We start from the raw sequence: 25,405 nt of genomic DNA on the forward strand, positions 1-25,405 counted from the left end.
AAAGGATGACTCTAAAACGCAAGGGAGGATGGACACCCACGCTCACAGCAGCCGAGGTGGAGGTAGCCCATGTCCATGGACATATGAATGGGCAAGCAAAACACTGCATTTCCATATGCAATGGGATATCACTCGGCCTTAAAAAGGAAGGAGATTCTGACCCATGCAGTGACATGGATGAACCCTGAGGGCATTATGCTGTGTGAAATAAGCCAAATACTGTCTGGTTCCACCTTCATGACAGACCTGGAATAGTCAAATTTATAGAGACAGAAAGTAGAAGGGCAGTTGCCAAGCCTGGAGTGAGAGGGGAATGGGGACTTCTTGTTTAATGGATAGCTTATGCTTTGCAAGGTCAAAGAGATCTGGAATGGATGGTGGTGATGGTTGCAAAACAGTATGAGTGTGCTTAATGCCACTGAGCTGTGCACTCAGCAGGGGTTAAGACGGTAAATTTGTGAGGTGGATTTCATCGCAATTTTTTAAGTTAAAAAATAACATGGTAGACAGCAGAGGTGACAAAATAGTAAAAATATCAGCACGGAGCCTTTGTGGCAGGTGCAGTGAGAACTCAGCTTAGGGGCCCTCTCACACTGGGTGCAGCTCAGCTGAATGGCTTAGCCAGGGGTCAAGTGAGAGGAACGGGACAGGGAAATGAGAGGGATGCTGAAGAACAGGAAGTGGGTGTAGAGCATCCAGGTTTTGTAGATTCAGGAAATGTCTGCAGGATAAACATACAAATCACAGAAGATGTGGTTGATAAAGAATAGCCGTTAGTCATTTTTAGATGTTTAGTTTATGACTCAGCAACCCTGGTCATCCAAACAGGATCCCAGGAGCTCAGGAGAGTGGACTGAGGAGCAGCAGCTAGCCCTCCTGTGGACAAGCTCTGTCCAGGGGACCCTGGTAAAGAACACAGCGCGGCCGGGGCTTTGGTCAGCCACCATTCTCCTTGGAAGCACAGGCTTGGGGTAGGGCATCATTCGATGAATTGACATAAAATTTTGAACAGATTCCATCTGGAAAACATTAAGCACAGGCCTGTTTGCAGATGTGTTAACGCTGACTGAACTGTGATGCAGGCTTTAACTTCTAAGCAGCATTTCTTGCTAGTCCATGGTGGAATACGCCTGCTGTTGAGTGCATGGGCATTTTGTAAACAGGGGCTGTGGCTGCAGAATTCATCTTTGCTTTGGCTCAGACCCATGTTTGTGTACGTAGGTGACCAAAATCACAAAGCTAAATGAGCTCAGAGAAAGATTGATTGACTCCATTGAAAACTTTTATCTGAAACTTCACATTTTAAGAGTCCTTGGTGGTGCATTTGCGAAGTGTGGGTTTGGGAGTTCCGGCTGCGGACCCTGTGTGTTGAGCAGAGAAGCGTGTGGGCAACGGTGATTCAGCTTCTCCATGGTCCCCACCTTTACCTCGACCACACTTTGCCCTCCCAGCCACCGCAGCCTTCAGCCCCCCACAGCTGGCATCGACCTCACGAGCTCCCTGAGAATGGTTCTGCTTGGGGGCGCACCCCAGACAGGTGGGGCTCTGGGAAACGTGTGAATGAAGGAAGGAACCAGGGCTGTGCAGCTCTGAGGGGTGGAGGGAACCCAGGCCTGTGTGTGGTAGGAGGGGAAGCTGGGTCTGTGGGCCTGAGAAGCATCAAGCCAGTGGCCTGGGAGAATAGAGGCTCAGGCGGTGAGGAAGAACATTCCCGGATTGTTACTTAATCTTTCACCTTTGTGCACCTTCGCTGTCTCAAGGAGAGTAAATGCCCTAAGGGAGGAACTGCGGATGACACTCCTTTGGGGCTGATTCTTCCAGGCCGCCTGTCAGAGGAGCTTGTGTGGTTTGAATGGACAGATAAACAAACCCTCTCCTTCAGGATGTCATAGGCTACTGGGGTCCTGCAAGCAGGAGTGAACAATGCCTGCTGTGGCGTCACTAACGGATCCCAGGCGGCCGCTGGGAGGTGCGTGTGACCTAAGGCTTGAGAGGAACAGATGCTGCTTCACTGAGCAAGTCTGGACAGCAGTTCTGAAAGTGTGGTCTGGAGACCCTTGGGGTCCTTGAGGTCAAGACATTTTTTCAAAATATAATTAACTCGTTATTTCTCCTTTTAAAAGAGCTCTCCTTGTCTCATGAGTGTACGCAACATGAGTGTTCTGACTCTTCCAGAAGTTGCTTGACATCTGATGACTTCATTGCTCCGATGCCCGATGAAATGAGTGCCTGTGCATTTAAACATTTCTCAGCCTTAACCCACATACACAGGAGTGCTTTGGAGACCTCAGTCCATTTTGAGAGTGTAAAGGGGTGCCAGGACCAACAAGTTTGAGAACCGCTGGGCTAAGACCGAAATGATGACAACCTGAAAGACTTTTAAGAAAGATCTAGAAGCAGACGGTAATTATCCATTCTTTTTAATTAATTTTTTTTTTTTTTTTACAGGAAAAACTGCATAGAAAATCTCATGGATGAAGATGAGAAAGACAGAGCCAAGAGGTAAGATGCAGCCGTCCCCCTCCTCAGTAGAGCCCTCTGACCCCCAAGGGTCTGCCTGGCAGAATCTCGCCGGCTTTCACTCTGTGCAGGTGAGGCCACCAGCAAGACAGGCAGCTACAGGACACACTGTCTCCATGACATATTGCAGTGCTCCGTGAGAAGCCTTCTAGACTGCTCGCTCAGCCCTGCCCCTCAGTGTGAAATGACACATTGTCTAGGACTTGCTGAGTGGTCTGGGTTTTTGTCATGCTCCCTTGTACCCCTGTTGACACTGGTCATCTTTCAGGGCTTCTGGTTACTGCTTTTCCAGGACAGACACTGCTGGACAAGGCAGGCTGACTGGAGTCCAGCGGGCCTGGATTCAAGTCCTAACTCGGTCGCCGGAGCTCTGTCTGGCTTTGGATAATAATCATGATCATTGCCACACAGTGAGCACGCAGTCATCACCCAGCACTGTGCTAAGCACTTTTGTGTACGTAGATTAGCTCAGTTTCCTCAGCTGTAGATTGGAGATGTCATAGACACCTTGCACTGTGGTTGGGTCAACTAGAAATATGAATTTGGCAGCTGGCACGTGAGAGCCACTGATAACCTGTCTATGTTGATTCCTTCATTGGACATGTATTGAATGCCTAAACGGTGAAATCCTAACGGTGACGTGGAGCGGGTCAGGAACAGTCGAATGTCATCAGTTTCACACGATTCACCTGAGTCAGCAGTCCCTGTGCCATGCTCTGGGGAAAAAACCGTGAGCAGGAAGCTCCTCAGTGGCTCACTGCAGGTCATTCGGGTGGAGGCCCAGCCACAGAGCCTCGGCAGCAGGGGACACCCTCTCTGGAGACACCCTTCATTGCAGCCCCACTGGACCAGCCTCCTCACTGTGATCTCACCCCTTTCTGCCTCTGCCACCACGTGTGTGCGGCAGGGCTCTCCGTTCTCTGTGACAGCCTCATGAGCCTGCAGAGCTAAAGGGTTTGCCCACTTCCCTTCACAGAACCCACTACTTGCTTGTCACCTGCAAATGGTAGTGCCCCCAGGTACCACCCAGCTCTGTGGCTGCAGGGTAGCTGTCCTTCCATGTCACCTAGGGAGGCAGCCATGAGAACCACAAATCCCCGGCCACCCCCAGACCTGCCAGACCTGAGCCTGCAAGGCATAGGGGGAGTCTGGATTGTTTTAAACTCCCCCAATATTCCCTTTAAATCAGGGAGCAGAGGAGATGGCCACAGGTATAGGCAGAACAGCCTTCATCTCAGGAATCTGGGAGATCGGCACTGGGAACTCATAGTACTCTTATCTCTACTTTCGCATATGTTTGAAAATTTCTGCAATAAAAATTCACACCAGCATCAGTACAAAGAACTCCCCCGCTGAAGTGACGGGCCCTTCACTTGGCATTTGGACCCAGGTGCTTTGCAAACTGTAGGTCACAACCTACAAGGGTTGCAAAATCCACTTGGGTCCCAAGCAACAGATGAATAGACTAGATCAGAGTAGAATTCCTCCCTCTGGGGTGTTTTGGTTTCCTCCAGCGTAGCTATGGATGCAGCACTGGAGACAGATGTGAGCTGCATTCCTGGCCTGCCCTGTGCTAGCTGATGAATTCCAACTGACCCCTCATCCCTCAAAGCCTCTGTTTTCTCACCTGCAAACACAAGGGTCATAATGTCTGTCCTGCTTTCCTCACTGGTTATTTTGGAAATTAGCTACAAAATACACTGAGTAGCACTTTTTAAGTATTCATCGTTACATGTGTGTGAATATGCAGCACACTTTGCAATAGCACATTTACAGGGCAATGTTTTTTGTGCGTGATGGAGTCTCACTCTGTTGCCCAGGCTGGAGTGTAGTGGCACGATCTTGGCTCACTGCAACCTCCCCCTCCTGGGTTCAAGCGCAGGGCATTCTTACTAGAAATGATGGAGAGAACAGCAGTGGTAGCCAGCATTCTCTGGGTGCCCACAGTACTGAGCTAAGTCCTCTTATGTGCATCATCTCATTTTATCTTCTCAACATTCCTTTGAAGTGTGTGTCATTCTTATTCCCATTTTACAGGTGAGAAGACTAAAATTCAACAAGGTTGAGTGCGTTGTCAGAGATCAGAAAGTTCCAGGAAGTGGCAGAATGAGAACTTCAATACAGACTTCTTTGAGCTTAGACTCTATTCTTATCCCCACACCACAAGAGGCTCTTCATATAAGACCAAACCCAATCTACCTGGCTGACTAGACAGAGTTGTATTCTAGCGTGACTAAGGAGTCCACAGGAGTTTTACTTTTGCTGTCGTCATCTTTAATATCACCCTCCAAACCCCTTCTAGTCTTATCGCTGCTTCTCTCCTGCACTGCTTACCTCTAAATCAGGAAGAGATAAAAATGCATGTTTAGGCTCTACCATACGCAGAAATCAGCAAATATAGACATGCCAAAAAAATCTGGGCTAAAAGTTCCTAGAAATAAATCAGTTTGTATGCAGTTTCTTTTCATTCATTCCCCTCCCCATTTGCTTTGGGCCATTAGCATACCTCCCCCACCCCAAAACTTCTCTGCTTGGAAATCTTTGCACAGAGACCTGTGTAGTGAGGCTGGGGCCCACACTCCTCCCTTGTCCTCAGATGGAAAAAGGGGTTTAGAGCGTTTGGTGGTACCCAGAAATAGCAAGGATGCAGTACCCCTCCTAACACTTGGGAACACACACACACACACACACACACACCCCCTAAGATTGTGTTCTTTTCAAAGTAGTTTTTATAGCAGTAACATGGGAGGCCCTTCCCCTAATCCCACCTGGAGGCCTGGCATGAATTGTTTTCACTCACCCACTATTTTTGATGAGATTAGAAATGTTTAGCTTGAGATCAAAACTCTCATTGTCTCCAGAAAACATGCTTTGTGTTAGGCAAGGCTTTCGATGCTTTAGGGAATTCATGGTATATTTGGGTTGTTTGATCAAGTATTCCAAACAAGGGCACAGTTCCACTTTCTTCCGTGAATTTCCGTGTAAATCCAGAGAGTATTAATGGAGTGTCTATTGTGTGTTCAGAACTGAGTGCTCTATTCTTTAGGGAAGATGCAAAAATATAGTCCTTGTACTCAAGAAGAAAACAGCTTGATTGAGAGATATTTGTAATCCCTAGATAATGAAGTTCACAGCTTCTTCTGTGTTCCAGTTACAAGCATGTCTTTCTAATTCTGCTGTGAAAGAGTATTGTAGGGTGTGTGTGTGTATGTGTGCACGTGCATGTATGGTCACCCAGGAAGCAGTGTGGGGTAGCAGGAAGTGCACATGGTTAGAATCAGACAGGCCTGGCTTTGACTCTTGCCACTGTTTACTGTCTGTCCTTGGGCAAGTCACTAAATCTCTCTTAGCCTCAGTTTCTTCTGTCAAGTGGGGTGATAATAGTAGCTACTCATTGCAGAAATTAAATGCAGCTGCGTCTAACCTGCTGGCACAGTGCAGTACCCAGTGCTGATAGGGAAAGCTAAAATTTGCAAAGCACTCACAGCCTGCCTGGAGCATTTTACATGCAGTCATTCTGCAAGCCTTACAACACCTCCTCATAAACTAGGTTATTCTTAGCCCCATTTTACAGTTGAGAAACCTGAGGCTCAGGGATCGCACAGCCAGTCGGCGGCAGGCAGGGATTCAAATGCGCGCATCTGTTTCTAAAGTCTGGGCTCCTAACAGCGTCTATGACATTCTGTGGAATGTCACTCCTTTTGAAGCCACTCCTTTTGAGTCACCACCTTCCCAAGGGGTAAAGACAGTAAGTTCTGATAGGAATTCTTGCTTTCCAAAGAGAGCAGTTGTCTAACTTTGCAGTATTGCAAAGTTACTCCATTTCTTGACAGAAATGAGCACCTGTTGGCTAGGAAGAAACTGCTTCATATTCACCTCTTCCTTTAATCCAGTGTTAAATGAGTCCATGACCTCCTCTCTCCAGTCAGCTGTGAGGTGGTTTCCGTAGTCCTATACCTTTGGTTGAGAGAGGGAGAGTAGAAGGTGAGTTTATGGCTCTGCTGCCTTTGTTTGTGAGAATCGAGAGTGTCAGGCCAGATTCACTGATTCTTGGGGCTCTTAATAAAGTAGATGCTGGTTCTGAAGCATCAACTGAACAATTTTATGATTCTTTCACTCTAATTCTTAGTCTGAATGTCAACAAAGTGGTTCAGATGAGAGGAAAGAGTTCAAACACAGCAAACAAGAAGCCTGCGCGTGCCATTTTGCAGAAGCAGATATTTCAGAACGTTTGGTTATTTCTTCTGGTCCCCCAGGGTAGAGGAAAAGGATAGGGTCGTTTAATGACATGGACCAATGAATGGCTGAGACCATCCCATCTGTGTCTGTTAACTAAGTGATGTGGTGAGCAAGTGGATGCTACAGATGAGGATACATAGCATTATCCCGCCCTCAGAGCGCTGTTGGGTGAGTTAGAGATGCATTCATGAAAATAAGCGTAAAGAAGAAAAAGAAAACACTTGCTGCCGAGTCTGTTTTAGGCCAAGACAGGATGGTGATCGAAATTTGTAAGCTCAACCCTTTCAGCCAGTTGCTCTTTCAGGGAGAGGAATATGGCAAAGAAGAGAGACTGTTCTCATTTCATTTGTACCATTTCTTTGGACATAAATTCTGTGGGTCTGAAAGCAAAGCTGTGCCCAGAAAGGCTGTAGCCCCTGTGGAGGACTCCAGCCCCGTGCACGCTCGGAGAGTGCCCCTGCATGCAGGCACAGTGCAGTGAGAACCCCGGGCCCTCAGCATTGGACAGTGGGCTGATGCTCCCCCAGCTGGAGCCTGTCGTGCTAATTTTGCTGTGATTTCCTTTCATAGGCTTTGGATAGGGTTTTACTTACATCATCATAAGCTCCCACACGGGGGAAAAAATGGCAGTAACACATCTCTGAGGCTTCCTCTTTGTTTTGTTTGATGGTTAAGGCAGCAGCAGGCATCGCGAGAATGGCATCTTGAGAATGCAGGAGGTAATAGGACATGCGATTCGTGTATATTACCTTGTAATTTCCAGATGAGTGATTCTGTTCTCAAAACAAAGGGGAAAGTAGAACTGTGCTTGCAGGCAGAATGCTAATTCTTCCTGTGGCCCAGTAAACGGTGGAATGGAAAAGGGGCCTCCCTCTGCTGGGGGCTTTTGGCTTTTACCCTGCTAGCATTCTTTGATTGGCTCAGAGGAGTTGTCAGAGAAGCGTGGTGCCTGGCAGGCTTAGAAACTTGGAAATGTCTTTGCTCAAGGAGATCCAGAACCTCTCTGGGGGCATCTGAGGCAAAAGGCAGTTTACTGAAGCCTTTTCAATAATTTCAGTAAATTTTAAATTGAAAAGAGATGATCAGGAATGCACCACTTGAAAATGCTGCCTTTCTTTAGAAAAGGCTAAACGTTTCTTTTTAGAATTTTGGTGACAAGTTCCTAACTATCATGTTCCAATTAAACGGTGCCTGTGTTACCGTTAACTAAGAGTCACTATGAAATTAGGCCAGCTTCCCATTTGGGCCCAGACACTTTCTGCTAACTGTGGTTAAGAGTAAAGCTGTTCCATTGCTTCTCGGGAGAATAGACAGCCTCAGCTGCTCTCAGTCACCCCCAGACGCTTTGCTAAGTCTCTGCAATAGTTCCCCAAGTTCTCCATGAGATGAGGATAGCATCAGCCCGCCCTGCTGGGGTGACTTTTCTCCCCACATAGCCAGATGACATCTTTTTTTTTTTTTTTTTTTTCTTTTGAGACAGAGACTCTCACTCCGTTGCCCAGGCTGGAGTGCAATGGTGTGATCTCGGCTCACTGCAACCTCTGCCTCCTGGGTTCAAGTGATTCTCCTGCCACAGCCTCCCAAGTAGCTGGGATTACAGGCACCCGCCACCATGTCTGGCTAATTTTGTATTTGTAGTAGAGTTGGGTTTCACCATGTTGGCCAGGCTGGTCTTGAACTCCTGACCTCAAGTGTTCCACCTGCCTCAGCCTCCCAAAATGTTGGGATTACAGGCGTGAGCCACCATGCCCAGCCTCATGTCTTCTTCTTACACCAAAATTCTTGAGATTCTGAGCCCAGTGATGCCTCCAAACCCCGTGGCCTCAGTGTGCAGGGATGCTGCCTGGGTTATGGAAGTGAGGAATTATGCACCTGTCTCCAGGCTCTAAGCCTGGGCACAGGAGGGGGACTGCACTGACCTTAGATGGACCTTGTTTTATGCCAACGTTACCCAAAATATATTCTGGAGAATATTAATCCCAGGAAATGCCCCCAAAGTAATCGTGGAGTGTATGTTTACTGTTTCTCCCTCGTGGAGAATGTCAGGGCTTCTCAGCATATTAAAGGTGCTAAGACTGCAATGAGCAAATAACCAAAAATCATACAATCCTGCATTTAAAAAATTATCTTGAAAAATAAAAACATAGCAGCAAGGAAATAACCTCCTCTGGCATGGTCCTTCCCCTTTCTTCGAGTAATTCTTCATGATTTTCCACAGAAGACCCATTGACCAACACTATCTCAGGCAATAGATATGTCAGCTGTATTCCCATTATAATTTTACATTTTCTTATACATAAAAAGTTCCAAAACAACATTTGAAAAATTCTGAAATGTTTAAAGATGCAAGCAAAGATTATTTATTTATTTATTTATTTATTTATTTATTTATTTATCGAGATGGAGTTTTGTTCTTGTTGTCCAGGCTAGAGTGCAGTGGCGCAATCATGGCTCACTGCAACCTCCGTTGCCCGGGTTCAAGCGATTCTCCTGCCCAGCCACAGAGATCATTTATAATCAGAGCACCTGGAGATAGCCACTGTTAATACTATAGCATATTCCCTATCAGCCTTTTCCATACTTTTCCATTCAATTTCTTTTTTTTTTTTTCTTTTTTTTTGAGGCAGAGTCTAGCTCTGCTGCCCAGGCTGTAGTGCGGTGCAGTGGCACGATGTCGGCTCACTGCAACCTCCACCTCCCGGGTTCAAGCCATCCTCCTGCCTCAGCCTTCCGAGTAGCTGGGATTATAGGCATGCACCACCATGCCTGGCTAATTTTTGTATTTTTAGTAGAGATGGGGTTTCACCATGTTGGCCAGGCTGGTCTCAAACTCCTGGCCTCAAGTGATCCACCAGCCTTGGCCTCCCAGAGTGCTGGAATTACAGGCGTGAGCCACAGCACCCGGCTTCCATTCTGTTTTAATAGGAATGTTCACAGATGTTCTTTGTTAATGTGGATGACCAGCTCTAATGTATTCTTTAGAAAAGTTCACCTTTTATGGTCAGCACTGTCTTCACTGAGCATCACATGCTGCAGTTGCCTCTTAAAACTGTGAGCACCTATTTGGTATATTTCAGTTCTACCAGAAATTTGTGTTCCTTCTACAATCTCAGTCTTAGGCACTGTGGAGACTACAAAAGAAGGATAAGGCCTAGTCCTGATATGCCTTCTAGAAAGGTTCAGTTTGCTCCGTTTATAAAACTCAGATTTGAGAAGCCTAGCCCTGCACCCTTTTCAGTTCCTGTCCCATCCTATAATGCAGAGCTAGTGACCCCAGGTAAGATACGCCAGATTTCCCCATCTAGAAGAAACCTGGGTATCAGTGAGTCTTTGGTTTAGGCATGAACTATTCTGGGTTTCTGTTGCTATGTAACAAACCACCCCAAAGTGTGAGGGATTAAAGCAATGGCATTCATTTTGCTTATGGATCTTTAACTAGGGTAGGGCTTGGCGAGGAGTGCCTGTTTTGTTCCAGGTGGTATCAGCCAGAGTAGCTCAAAGATGGTGGGTAGAACCCTCTGAAGATGCGCTCACTCCTACACCTTTGGTTGATGTTGGCTTTCAACCAGCACGTCCACTAGAAGTAGCTTTCCCTATGGAGATATGGCTTCCTCACAACACGTGGTTGCATTCAAGGGTGAGTGTCATAGGGAAGCTCCATCTCCTCTTAATCCCTGGCTTTGGAAGTCAAACATTGTCACTGCTGCTGCTATCTATTCATTAAGAGCCAATAGCCAAAGCCAGCCTATATTCAAGGGAAGGAGAATTAGAACCCATCTTTTGATAAGAGAGCTTCCGAGAATTTAAAATGCTGTATGTCAGAATCACCATATCAATGTCCTCACTGTTTTTTAAGAGGAAACTGAGGTCTGTGGGGTTGGGAGTGCCTTGCTTACTCTCTCCTGGCTTAGATGCAGAACGAGGATGAGAACTCACATCTTCTGAAGCCTGTCTAATGCTCATCTCAGCCAAGCCAAATCGTCTGGATTCTCCTGTTCCCTCCACCACTCTTCATCTCCCGGTCGGAACTGGGAACATGAAAATAGGATGCCTCATAGAATGCTTTTAGCTCCTCACCATAGAGACCCTCCAAGGACAAGAAGTCACTCTTCAGAGAACTGCACATCTGTTTGCATAGCTACCACTGTGCCTCTTATTCAAACACCAGCTCTTTTTGGCAGCAAGGCAGCCTGCTGGTGCTTCCTTCAGCAGTTCTGAACATAGCTTTCCAACTCGATTGGAAAGCATTTAATTTATGAACTTTCACTCCATTTGATCAACTGTGTTTGATTCAGAGAGCATCTTCTGTATTCCCCCATCAGGATGTCTCTGTTAACTCAGTTAACAGAACTAGACTTAGTGGAGCCAGTTTAAAAGATGGCATCCTTGGGAAGAGGCACCAGGAAAAGCATCCTAGTAGCAGGGAAGCCTCATAGATGTTATGGATAGTTTCCCAATGGATGCCAGAGATGCATAAGCTGAAGATATTGCCAGCCAGAGCAGTCCACACTTGAAATGGATTAAAAGGAAGAGGCTGCTAGGAATGGTAGTTTTTTTCCCCCTCTTTTCTCTTTTTACTGCTTTTTATCCTCATTCCTGATCCAGCTCAAAGATGAGGAATTCCAATTCAATGGTTTTTTATTTTTTCCCAAGGGAAACATAGGACTTTTGGTGATGTATAAAATGCACCTGGACCACTATGCATGTTCTTGTGAGTTTAAGGAAGAGAGAGGGCCAAGGACACAAACTTAGGGGTGCATGTTGACATTCACCTGCATGCTCAAACTATTCTTGGCACAGGGCCTCGCCCAGCAGGATGGGAAATGAGCATCTTCCTTCCTCCTCTGTGCCACAGGCCCCTCAGAAGGACCTGATCCCCATCCCAGCCACAGTCATGCCTCTTGGGCAGCTGGGTGTGAAGTCCAGTCTTGCACACTTAGTGTGCACACCTGTGTCATCTCTTCACCAAGAAGGAGGGGAGAGAAGCGTTGAGTATGGTGTATATAATATGCATCTGTCTTACGAAATCCTCTCAGAGAAGGGATCCTTGGAATCCTCCAAGGTTCCACCTGTGGGAGAAACCTGAGGGGTTGTGGGTGTGGGTGTGGGTGTGGGCGTGTGCATGGCGCTTTGCCTTGGAACCATGGCCCTCTCCTGCCTTGCACTATGTGGTGACTCTTCTTCCTTCGGCCCTCCTGAAATACCATAGACACAGCCCCTTTGTAAGAGTGTGGGGCTGCTGTGCTAGGACTCACTTGGATCCTGAGCTGCAAGTACAACCCTCCTCTGGAATTCCAGAGTTCTGGAGAGCTACGCCTGAGGCGCACATCTCCTCTCAGAGGGTAGGGAAGCATAGGACAGTAGTTTTATTGGGTTAGTAAAACTCCATGTTGATGTGCAATGGCGGATTCCTTTTGATGCTTTTTTAATGTTAGCTCATTCCAGAGTGATACACTAATACCAAGGGAAGAAGGGCCTGCCCAGTTCATCTGTCATTCTCTTTGTTCTGCAAGAACTACCCAGAAATATGTTTCTTCAAGAGTCTCTTATAATTATAGTCCAGCTCACCCCATATGCTTTTCTGCAAAAGGATCTTATTAACAGCCCCTGCCACCAGGCTTTTATATTCTGTGTTCCCACCCTTTGATTCCTATGGGTCTTTTACAAACTCACTAAAAAATATATGAAAAGATACATGAGAGTTTTGGATCTTGGTAAGATGGAGTTAGCCTACTCCGTCCTGTCCATTACAATGAATGCAGCTGTAAAGCCTGAGCACAATTCATGAAACAGCTATTTGAGGACCCTGAAGAGTAAATAGTAGGGTGCAGATTGGGGAAGCACTACCAAACCAGCAGCGAGTTCACCATTTTTTCCCCTGTAATATCTCCTAGCATAGACTCAATGCCCCACACCCAGAAGTGGGCCTCTGCTGACAGAGAGAGGACCAAGAGCTCTAATACTGGCTTAAGGAGCAGGAACAAGGTCTCCTAATGCTCAGATTGTGCAAGGTTAAATCTGTCCTTTTTTTGTTTTTTTCTCTATTTCCTTATATCCTGGAAGCAATCCTCCAACAGCAGCACAGCAGGAGCAGCAATGACAATCAGAATCCACATGAAAACTTTTATGCAGAGGGTGGGGAACCTCTCTCCAGACAGAGCAGCTACACTTCCAAGAGGGTGGGATGAAACCCTGCTGCTTTCTTCCCCCTTGCTGTCTATCTTCCTACTGCTTGGCCCCAGATGAAAGCGCAGATGTAGGTAGTATGAGGCAGCGCAGGATAAATAGAGCCAGCTTTCTGGCCAATGGAACAGAAAGGGAGCCTGGGAACCAGAAGGTACTGGGCAGATTTCAGAGAGGGAGGTGCTCAGGAAAGTGACTCTATAAAGTTGGTTGTGAGTTTCTGCGCTGACCCCTGAGCTGAATCTGCACGGATCTGATCTTAAGCAGCATACCGTAGACCCTCAGGTCTGAACTTCAGAATAGACCACCACCCAAGGTCTAAGACTGGCCATGTGGAACATATTTTAGTAGCACTATGGATTTCTCATCAGAAACCAGGGAAGCCTTCTGATAGGAGTACAATATTTTTTAAATGTTGAAAGAAAAGAGCTATTAATCCAGAATTCTACATGTAGTGAAAATATCCTTCAGGAATGAAGGCAAAATGAAGATATCCTCAAATGAATGAAAACTTCCTGTCCAGAGACCTGCTCTGAGAGAGTTACTAAAGGTTTTTTCAGCAGAAAGGAAATGACACTAAATAGAAACTTGGAATAGGAAGAATAAAGGAAGAATAACAGAAATGGTAAATATTTGACAAAAACAGCATAATCTGATAGGGTATTCAGTGTATGTATAGACAGCACATAAGACGATTGCTGCATAAAAAAGGGGGGAAGGTAGAGGGGGCTGTATAGTGAAAAGTTTCTAGATTCCATTTGAAATAATAAAATATTCTACGTGGACTTTGAAAAGACAAGTTTATATATTACACTCCCTAAAATTATTACTAGAAGTCATACAAAGAAATGTAGAGGGCAAAGAAATAGATAAATTAAAATGGAATACTAAAAAATGTTTAAATAATCCAAAAGAAATCAGGAAAGGGGAAATAACCCAAACAAAGAATGAACAAACAGAAAACATGTTAAAACAGAAGATATAAATCCAAGCATATCAGTGATTACATTAAATACAAATTGTCTAAATATGCCAACTAAAAAACAGATTTTGTTGCAATGATTTTTTTTTTCAATAACCTAAACACCTAAATATATGCTGTCCGCAAGACAGTTAACTCAAATATGATGGTATAGATAGAGGGTAAAAGTAAAACTATGGAAAATGACATACCACATAAACACTAATTAAAGAAAGCCAGAATGGTTCTATTAATATTAAATGAAATAGATTTCAGAGCAATGAAATTTACTAGGAATAAAGAGTGACATTACATAATGATAAAGGATCAATTCACCAAGAACAGATAACAATTCTAATATGTATACACCTAAAAACAAAGCTTCAAAGTACATGAAGCACAACCTGAAGAAGTTAGATGAGTCTTTAATATGCTCCTCTTAGGAATAGAACTAGTAGAGTAAACTTCAGCAAGGATATAGAAGAATTGAAAAATACCATCAGCCAACAGAATCTGATGAGTATTTGTACAACATTCCACTCAACAATAGCAGAATACACATATTTTCAAGTACATATTGAACATTTACCAAGGTAGACCAAACCTTGCTTCATAAAACAAATGTAAATAAATTCAGATGAAAAAGTAGAAACAGAAAGATAGCAGGAAAAATATCTCCACATCTTGGAAATTAAACAACGAACTTTGTAGTAATCCATGGGTCAAAGAGAAAGTCTCAACGATATTAGAAAATATTTTAGTTGAATAGAAATGAACATATAACATTTCAAAATTAGTGGGTTGCCGCTAAAGCAATGCTTAGAGGGAAACTTGCAACATTAAATGCTCATATTAGAAAAAAAGGAAAGGTCTCAAATCAACAAGTAACCTTCTACCCTAAGAAACTAGAAACAGAAAAGTAAGATAAACTCACAGCAAGAAAGATGGAAATTAGATATAAACACAGAAAGTAGTAAAATTAAAAACAGAAAAACAATACAGAAAAATCAACTAAACTAAAAGGTGGCTTTTTAAAAGATTGGCCGGACACAGTGGCTCATGCCTGTAATCCCAGCAGTTTGGGAGGCCGAGGTGGGGGGATCACTTGAGGTCAGGAGTTCGAGACCAGCCTGACCACCATGCTGAAACCCCGTCTCTACTAAAAATACAAAAATTAGGCGTGGTGGCAGGTGCCTGTAATTCCAACTACTTGGTAGGCTGAGGCAGGAGAATCGCTTGAACCTGGGAGGTTGAGGTTGCAGTGAGCCGAGATCATGCCATTGCACTTCATCCTGGGTGACAAGAGCGAAACTCCATCTAAAAAAAATAATAAAAATAATATAAAGTCAATAAAATTGGTAAGTCTGTCAAGGGATTGAAAAAGGCACAATTTATCAATAGCAGGAATAAGAAGGGGTATCATTAGATATTCTGAGAAATTCAAAGGGCCATAAGGAAATACTATGAACAATTAGATCCACATAAAATCCAACCACTTAGATGAGATGGGCCAATTACTTAAAAACCACAACTACCAAACTCACAAAAGATGAAAGAGAAAACCTAGAGTCCTATAACTAAGAAATTGAACTTGTATTTGAAAACCTGAACAGGAAATCTCCAGACCCAGATGATTTCACTGGTGAATTCTGCCAAACATTAAAAGAAGAAATGTCACCAGTTCTGTTCACAGTCTTCCAGAAAGTTGAAGATGAGGAAGTACTTTCCAATTTATTTTATGATACCAGCATTACCCAAAGACAGTATGAGAAAGGAAATCTGCAGAACAGCATTTTTCATAAGTGTAGATACAAAATTTCTCAACAAAACATTAGCAAACTATATCCAACTATATATACATATATTTTTTAAATTATGATCAAGTGGAGCTTATCTAGGAAATGCAAGGCTATTCAGAATTCAAAAATCAATGTAATCCACTATGTTATGAAGTTATAAAAGAAAAATCACATGATTATATCAATTGATGAGGAAAAAGACTTTGGCAAAATGCAACATCTATTCATGAAATAAAAATCAATACTTAAAATAGATTATAAATCTAAATGTAAAATACATAAAACTATAAAATCATAAGAAACAAAGATAGGAGATAGTCTTTGTAGTCTATAAGATTAGACAAAGAGTTCCTAGACCTAACACCAGAAGTACAACTCATAAGAGAAAAAATTGTTAACCTGGACCTCATCAAAATTAAAAACTCACTCTGTAAGTTACTATTAAGAGAATGAAAAAGCAAGCAATAGTTGGGTAGAAAATACTGACAAATCACATATCTGACAAAAGACTTGTGTCCAGAAAATACAAGCAACTCTCAAAACTCAATAGTAAGGAAGTAGACAACCCAATTTTAAAATGGGCAAAAGATATGAACAGATGCTTCCTCAAAGAGGGTCTACAGATGTCAAAAAAAGTGAAAAGATGTCCACTGCCATTAGCCATTAGAGACATGCAAATTAAGCCGCTAATAATGTACCACCTCAACTTTCTTAGATTAGCTAAAATATAAAGTACTGATAGTATTAATTCCCTTTAAGGTTGTAGAACACTGGATCATTCCTACATTGCTGGTAGAGAGGTAGAATGGCATGGCCACTCTGGAAAACAGTTAGGTCGTTTCTTATGTAGTTTCCATATGACCCAGATGTTCTAGTCCTGGGTTCTTCAGAAAAATACAAACACATTCACTGAAAAACCTGTACACCAATGGGCATAGCAGCTCTATTCATAATTACCCAAACTGGAAACAATCCAAATTTCTTCAATGGGTGAATGCATAAACTGGCTGTGGAACACCCACACAGTAGAAAACTACTCACCAACGAGAAGGCACACGGTATTGACAGACCCAAGTTGGATAAATCTCAAAGGCATTATGCTGGGTAGAAGCAGCCAGGCTCAGAAGGTTACATGCTCTAGGATTATACTTTTATGACATTCTCGAAAAGAGAGCATAGGGATGGAGAACAGAGGAGAGCTGGCCAGGGTTTTTGGGGAGGGGAGGGCTGAGAGAGTTTTGTAGAGAGCTGTCTCGTGTCTTGATGGTGATGACTGTTCCACACATTTATACATGTGCTAAAACGCATAGAACCGTGCCCCTGAAGAAAAAGGCTCGCTGTGTGTTAATTTTAAGGAAAAACAAAAAACAAACGTGTTTTTTTTTTTTTTTTTTTTTTTTTTTTTTTTTGAGACGGAGTCTCGCTCTGTCACCCAGGCTGGAGTGCGGTGGCCGGATCTCAGCTCACTGCAAGCTCCGCCTCCCGGGTTCACGCCATTCTCCTGCCTCAGCCTCCCGAGTAGCTGGGACTACAGGCGCCCGCCACCTCGCCCGGCTAGTTTTTTGTATTTTTTAGTAGAGACGGGGTTTCACCGTGTTAGCCAGGATGGTCTCGATCTCCTGACCTCGTGATCCGCCCGTCTCGGCCTCCCAAAGTGCTGGGATTACAGGCGTGAGCCACCGCGCCCGGCCAAAAACAAACGTTTTAAAGCATCCAGCGTCAGCGTCACTTTTTCGAGACTAATGAAATTTGACTGAACCTCACTTGGCTCTTTCCCTGCATCCCCTGCTGTGGTCGCCTGGGAGCAGCAGTGCAGTGCTGTGCTTTGGGGTGGAGGAACCTGCTGGACCCTTCCTGTCTCTACTCACTTCCCATTAAGTTGGGTTCCTCATCCTTTTCTGAGGACTCATTTCATTTCCTTTCCCTGTCCCCACTCATCCAAAAGCTCAGACCAGGTTTGCTTGGTCTGCCATTCACAGCTGTGTCATCAGCCTCCCCCTGCCTCCCCACCCTATCCTTTCCTTCTCCAATTGAGCCCGACTCTGCTGCCAAACTTGACCACCTGGCTTTCCCCTGGGCTGTCCTCTCCACTCCTGACCATGCACCCCTCGAAGCTATCTCATATGCTTGCCTCTGGGGACTCTCTGGCTGGGCTCCCTCCTTGGTGAACACCCTTGACAATTCGTTGGAACTTCTCACCGGGCGGTAGTGTATTGCACACCCTGTACCAGCTTCTGAGGAGTGAGTTCAGTCTCTTCCTCTAGACACTGAGCTGCTTTTAGCTGAGGGCCAAGACCTCTTTCCTGGTGCCTCCTCTATATTGCTTGATGGAGCGCCTTGTGCACAGAAGGTGCAAATCAGAGAATATAGAACAAAGGATATTCTTCCTGTCTCTCATTGCCCTGGTCCAGAGAACCCTCAAGTCAGAAGTGGAAGAGGCCCTGTCAAAGGGGGAGGGAGTGGGGAGATGTTAGTCAAAGGGTAAAAAGCTTCGGTTAGACAGGAGGAATCAGGTTTTGAAGTCTGTTGCACAGCAGGGTGACTATAGTTAATAACAACATACAGTGTTGTATATTTCAAAATTGTAAGGAGAGTAAATGTCAGATGTCTCACCACAAATAAGTGAAGTGACACATATGGTAATTAGCTTAATTCAATCATTCCATGTTGTGTATATATACATCTAAACATTGCATTGTACCCTATAAACATGTACCGTTATTACGGGTCCTGGAAGGTAACCTGTCCCCCACTTCCCTGGAGGTCTGTCTGTATTGCATTTAATAAATGGATGTTTGAGTTCCACCCATGGGTGCCCTTCTGCCTCAATCCCCTACTATGTGTATCCAGATAGGCTAGTTGTGCTGTGTGGCACACAATCCCCAAATCTCATTAAAGCCGATGTGCTCATCACACAGCTGCTGGGCCCTTGTTGAAAAGTGTCCTCACCCAAGGACCCAGGCTGAGAGAGGCTTCACCTCCCATCACCAAGGGAGGTGAATGGAAAAAGGAATGAGGCAGATTTTGCACTGACTCTTCATGCTTCTCCCTGGGAACCAACACATGGCACTTGTGCCTACATGTTCTTGGCCGAGCGAAGGGGCAGGGAAGCGCAATCCTACTGTGTCTAGAAGACAAACTGGAAATATTTGGTGAACAGAAATCCTACCACCACAGATGACCACCGCAGTGTGGAAAGGCCGCTCCTCCTAGGAGCGGAAGTGAGGGTCACAGTCTTCCCTTGATTTCCTGCAGTATCTTCCCCAAGAGGGAACGCAAACACCAGCCTCCTGTTAGTGTGTGGCACTGTTTCTCTGCATGGTGTGCTTAGTTTTTGTGCTATAAACTCAAGCAGCCAGAATTAGTCACTCTCAGTTCTGTGTTCCCAGAACACTGGGTCCATAGGTCCATAACAGATCATGCCACAGTGATTTGGAGGGAGCTGTAGGAAGTGGCAGGAGGGTGCACAGCCTCACAGTGTGGGCCCTGGGCAGCCTGTGCCACCACTTCCCAGACCTGTGATGTTGGTGAGTTACACGGCCTCTCAGTGCCGTGCTCCTTCCCCTTGGAATGGAAATGCAATAGTACCTGCCTTAAAGGGTTGCCATGAGGATTGAAGGAATGAATGGATGTAAAGCTCTTAACATGGTGCCCGTTACATACATAGTAAGTGCCCAGCAAATGTTACCTGTGTAACCCGACCCAAACTCCCAAGATGCCCGATGATGGACGCTTCAGAACAGATAACAGAAGGCCCTGCATTCAAAAGTCAATATCCATGTATATTTAAAACACACACATACCTTCCCTTCCTCCCTCCCTTGGTCTCTCTCTTGCTCTCTCTTATTCTCTCTCTTTCTCTTATTCTCTCTCTCTCTCTTGTTGTCTCTTTCTCTCTCTCTCATTCTCTCTCTCTCATCTTTTATTATTTCTCTCTCTCTCTTAATAAGAAGATAACAAACAACCCAATTGGAAAATAGGCAGAAGGTTTGAACAAATGCTTCACAAAATAAGATACATAAATGGCCATTAAGCATGTAAAAAGATGTCCAACATCACTCGTCACCAGAAAAATGCAGATCCAAGCCATAACATTTCAATGGCTAAAGTTAAAAAAAAAAAAAAAAAAAAAACCACTCATAACACCAAATGTTGACAGGGATTGCAGCAACAGGGACTTTCATACATTGCTGGTGGAAAAGCAGAGACAGTGTAGCCAGCTTTGTGCAGCCTTGTCTTATCAGGTTAAACATACGCTTACCAGATGACCCAGCAATTCCATGCCTCTGTATTCACCCAAGAGAAATGAATGCCTCTATCTATACAAAGATCTGTACCAGAGTATTCAGAATGGCATTATTCTTATTACCTCCAAGCTGGAAATGAACCAGATGTTGTGGCATATTCATACACAGGAATACTAGTCAGCAGGAAAAAGGAATGGGATGTTAATATGTGTAGCAACACGATGCATCTCAAAAACGTCATGCTAAATCAAAGTAAAAGACTGTATACTCTGATTCCAGGGCTGTTAAATTCTAGACCAGGTGAAACTACCCGCAGATCAGTGGTTGCCTGTGGCTGTGGCTGGGGGTGGGCGGGTCAATCACAAAGACACAGGAGAAACCTCTTTAGGAAGAGGGAAGTGTTGTTTATCTTGATTTTGGTGGTAGTCACCCAATTAATACACCAAACTATGCACTTAAAATGGATGAATTTTATGGAATTTAAAAAATGCCTTAAATCCCCAAAGCCTGGCCAGGCATGGTGCCTCATGCCTGTAATCCCAGCACATTTGGAGACCGAGGCTGGTGGATCACCTGAGGTCAGGAGTTTGAGACCAGCCTGGTCAACATGGTGAAACTCCATCTCTCCTAAAAAATACAAAAATTAGCCAGGTGTGGTGGCACGTGCCTGTAATCCCAGCTACTCGGGAGGTTGAGGCAGGAGAATCACTTGAACTGGGAGGCGGAGGTTGTAGTGAGCTGAGATCTCAGTACTACAATCCAGCCTGGGCAACAAGAGTGAGACTCTCTCTCAAAAACCAAAAACCAAAGCTTGGTTGTTGGGGTGTCTTTCAAAACCTTCGTCCCAGTGTCTGTGTGTGGTGGTCTCAGGGCCTGCCGAGAGGACCCTCTTTTTGGGAATAAGGTCATTCCAGGCTCATTTTCTTTCTCTTGCCTGAGAGCAGCGGAACCAGCTGACAGCGACCGGTTTCCAGTGGGCACCACAGTGTGTCCCAGCCGGAGGTGGATGGAAACAAGCTTGTGTCTCTGTCACTAACAATGGGAGCTTTCGTCAGAGTTGCTGTCAGGCCGTGTTGGTCGTCATTACACCCGTTGAAGAAGAGAACAGAGCAGTAATGAGCTGGGTGTTATCGGCTCACAAATAATTTATAATGGGCAAACTAGGACAGGAACAGAGCTTTTTTTGGCTAAGGAGGTTGCATGTCACTCTTTAAAATCTAGGCCAAAAAATTATTTATAATGCATAGACACTCACTTGGAAAGTTAAAGGGTTCCTTTCTTCTCTCCCGTGTGTTTGAACATGGTCTTTTAGCCTGGACTAGCAACAAGACGCCGCAACATCTTGCCGCCACGCCTGCAGTTAGTGTGTGATGTGAGAGAGCGCAGGTAAAGAGAATGGCTCGGCAAGGGACAGGGCCTTTGTAGAAGTCCCTTAATCTAGAATCCAAGAACAGACAGGGAGGAGGGGAGAGGCAGGAAAAGACCCCTAGGTAAAGGGTGGTGACCGCGCACATTAGCTGAGCTTTGAAGAATTGCCCACATGTTATCAGGAAACAGCCTAAACTGAGATGGGACAGGTAAAAGATGGGTTGTGAACGTGTGTGTTGAAATCAAGGCAGGTTGTGTGCAATTAGGCAGGGGCAAACTGAGTGGTTAGGGTCCCCGTGGTGTCTAGGGAAAGGGTTTTAGAAATACGTCCCTTTATGTCCAAGGGCTGTCCTGGGAAGCAGAGTCTTTATTGATACTGTTACCTATAGATACTTATACCTGCTCCAAGGGAGGTGCGTCCGAATCCAGCAGCACACTCTGTCCTGACCACACATTGGCCAGGAGCCTCCCGGTGAAGGATTTGCTCCCCTGGGAACCATGATCCCGGGCCCCAGGTGCCTGGAAAAGCAGCAGTGTTTTATGGGCCTGGCCTCTGGGGCCCCTGTTCTCTCTCTGAGAGCGGACTTCTGCAACAAGTCTGTCTTCAGTGAACTGGGGAGGAGTGAGCCAGCTTTCTCAGCCCTGCATCACCTTCAAATACATGGATTGTTGATGAAGGGCCTGTGGCATGTCATTGAAGATGGAGGCCCCTCAAGTAACGCTGCTTCTGGACTTCTCCGGAGGGCTTTCTGCGTCACGTGTTCCTTGCTGGTTGTTAATTAGAGCATCCCTGACAGCCATGACTCCCTACTCAAGTTCCTGAGGATCTCAGGGTCCTCAGAGGTGCTTGGGTGGCTTGGAGGAGGCCCCTCCCCTCAAACGAAGCAGCTTCACTTTGATCTCTCCTACAGGTGTGCAGCACAGGGTGTCACTTATTTAAAATAGACTTTATTTTTTGGAGCATTTTTAGGCTCACAGACCAATTGAGTGAAAGGCACAGAGAGTTCCCATGTCCCCCTGGACCCTCCCTAGACACACTCAGCCTCCCCCATTGTCAGCATCGCCCACCAGAGTGGTGCCTTAGTTATAGCTGATAAGCTCACACTGACACATTGTTACCACCCAGAATTAACATCAAGGTGCACTTTTGTGTTGTACATTCTCCCAAGTCTAGACAAACGTGTAATGACACATATCCACCAGTACGGTGTCATACAGAGTGGATTCACTGCCCTAAAACTCCTCTCTTCCTCCCTCTCTAGCCCCTAGCAACCACTGAGCTTTATGTTGTCTCTGTAGTTTTGCGTTTTCCAGAATGTCATATACTTGCTATCATACAGTGTGTAGCTTTTTCAGACCGGCTTCTCCAACTTAGTAATATGCATTTAACTTTCCTCCATGTCATTTTAAAAAGGGTTCATCTCCTCTTAGCAGCTTGACAGCCATGGGCAGTACCTGTCATGTGTCCGCCCTGGGTCTGCACAGCCCTGGCTGTTGTGGGCAGGGTGCGTCTTGCCTCCCTGAACAGGGCGATGAGCTCTTTGGAGCAGGGGCCAGGACATATGTGCTGGTGGCACATGGGACACCTGGCCACCCCTTGGGCCCCGGAACCGGGCTGGGTGGTCTGGATTGAAGGGGACATGGTTTGAGTCTTAGGAAGGGCTCTCCGAGCGCAGCCATCTCAGTCAGCAGTGTGTCCTTTGCTCTCTGAAAGCGAAAGCTCTATGAAGTCCGAGTGAGCAGCATCCGGCCTCAGAGTTAATCTGTATAAGATTTTGCGTCTGAGTCAGAACTCACTGATTATTAATGCCGTCTGTCTTTGTGGCCAAGAGTCTAGCAAAACATTTTCTATCCTCCTGCCTCGGAAATGTGGCCAGTGTGACCTTCTTGAAAGAGGTTTTTGATAAGATAGATGATCACAATAGAATGTGCTCTAATAGAAAGTGCTTCTGTTTCATCGCAAAGCCTTTGTGACGTGGAATGTTCCAGTAACCTGCTCGTTTTGTGTTTACAGAGCTTCTCGAAACAAGTCTGAGAAGAAGCGTCGGGACCAGTTCAATGTTCTCATCAAAGAGCTCAGTTCCATGCTGCCTGGTAACACACGGAAAATGGACAAAACCACCGTGTTGGAAAAGGTCATCGGATTTTTGCAGAAACACAATGGTAAAGGTCACCCTTCTCTCTGTTTTTCTTCCTCCCTGCCCTGTCCATGTGGTGATGACTTCACCAATCTGGGCTGCCTGGTTGGTTTTGTCTCCCCAGCCAGGCCCAGCCTTACCAGTTGAGGGCTTCCCATTTCAAAGGCACTCCACCCTCTATCAGCCCATCTCTGGCTAGGTGGGGAGAGGGCACACACCTCCCAATTGCATTATAAGCCAGACGAGAGAATCCAAAACAACCTCACAGGCAGCACCCAGCCGAAGCAGTGTGGCATTCATAGTGACAACATCTTGATCAAAACTCCCTGGCATAAGTGTCTTTTATTCAATGCTGAACAGACGCGGTGGCTGAGTACTCACTTCCTGTGGGATCAGACCGTGTGGGTCTTTTCGTCCCTCTCTGCCACTGCCCTCGAACTCTTTGGTCTTTGAAGCTACATCATGAAAAAATACAGTGAAAAGAATGAATTTTCTTAATGTCACATTCATTGTGTTTTTATTGAGATATAATTTCCATCCCATAAAATTCACCATTTTAAAGTGTAGAGTGCAGGCGTCTTTAGCTTATTCACAAGGTGATGTAACCGTCACCGCTATCTAATTTCATCACGCCGGAAAAGAAACCCTGTATCCATTAGCGATCGTTTCCCGTTCTTCCCCCTCCCTCCAGATCCTGCCAACCACTAATCTATTTTCTGTCTCTATCAATTCCCCTATTCTAGGCATTTTATACAAATAGAATCATACGGTATGTGGTCTTTTGTATCTGGCTTCTTTCACTTAGCATCTGTGTTTTAGCACTCAGGAGTACTTCATTCCATTTTATGGACCAACAGTATTCCGTTGTATGGATATATTAATACCATATTTTGATTAACCATTCATCAGTTGATGGATATTTGGGTTGTTTACAATTTTTGGAAATTATGAATGATGCTGCTGTGAACATTCATGTACAAATCTGTAAGTTGATATATATTTTTCACTTCTCTTGTTTGTATTCCTAGGAGGGGAATTGCTGCATTAAATGGTAGTGTTTAACTTTTTGAGGAACTGCCAAACTGTTTTCCAAGGTGGCTTGTACCAATTTATATTCCCAGCAGCAATGTATGAGGGTTCTAATTTCTCCACATCCTTGCCAACACTTGTTACTGTCTTTTTCTATTATAACTATTATTAATACCATCTCCCTAGTGGGTGTGAAGTGGTATCTTATATGACTTTGATTTGAATTTCCCAATGACTAATGATGTTTTCCTTTTCATGATCTTTTCATGTGTTTATTGGCCATTTATATATCTTCTTTGGAGAAATGTCCAAATCCATGGCCCGTTTTTAAATCATTGATTTTTCTTTTTATGCCTGAATGGTAAGAGTTCTTTATGTATTCTGGATACTAGACCCTTATCTGGTATAGAATTTGAAAGTATCTTGCCCCATTCTGTGGATTGTCTTTTTACTTTTCAAGTGATACTCTTTGACACACGAAGGTTTTAAATTTTAATTGTTAATGTCCAATTTATTTTTTTCTTTTGATTGCTTGTGCTTGAGGCATCCTATCTAAGAAACCATTGCCTAATCTAAGGTAATAAGGATTTATATCTATGTTTTCTTCCAAGAGGTTTATAATTTTAAACTAGGTTAAGCATAGATACTTGATCCATTTTGTGTTTGTTTTTGTAGATGTTGTAAGGTAGGCTGTGAAAATTCATCCTTTTGCATGTGGATTTCCAGTTATCCTGCCACTCCATTCTTTTTCTAACTTTGTAATACTTTATAAAAGTAACACATACAGAGACTATACATATCATAACTATACAGTTGAATTAATTATCACAAAGCAGACACAGCCAGGGAACCAACGACTCAGATCAAGAAATAGAAGCCCCTTCCTGTCTTCCTCTGCTTTCCCAAAAGAAGGAACCTCTG

The 25,405-nt window shown here is 44.7% G+C and overlaps 1 protein-coding gene across 2 annotated transcripts in view; it reads left to right on the top strand.

Annotated features, from left to right (window-relative positions):
• Positions 1–25,405, top strand: part of NPAS2 (neuronal PAS domain protein 2) — a 175,505-nt gene that overhangs the window by 79,534 nt on the left and 70,566 nt on the right. For both annotated transcript variants that reach the window (XM_050755087.1, XM_050755088.1), the window contains exons 2-3: positions 2,449–2,502; positions 23,332–23,480. In XM_050755087.1, coding sequence (XP_050611044.1) covers positions 2,471–2,502; positions 23,332–23,480 — 181 coding nt within the window. In that variant the 5' untranslated portion in view covers positions 2,449–2,470. The remainder of the gene's footprint in view (positions 1–2,448; positions 2,503–23,331; positions 23,481–25,405) is intronic.

Source organism: Macaca thibetana, chromosome 13 (assembly GCF_024542745.1).
Source record: "Macaca thibetana thibetana isolate TM-01 chromosome 13, ASM2454274v1, whole genome shotgun sequence".
Lineage (NCBI taxonomy): Eukaryota > Metazoa > Chordata > Mammalia > Primates > Cercopithecidae > Macaca > Macaca thibetana.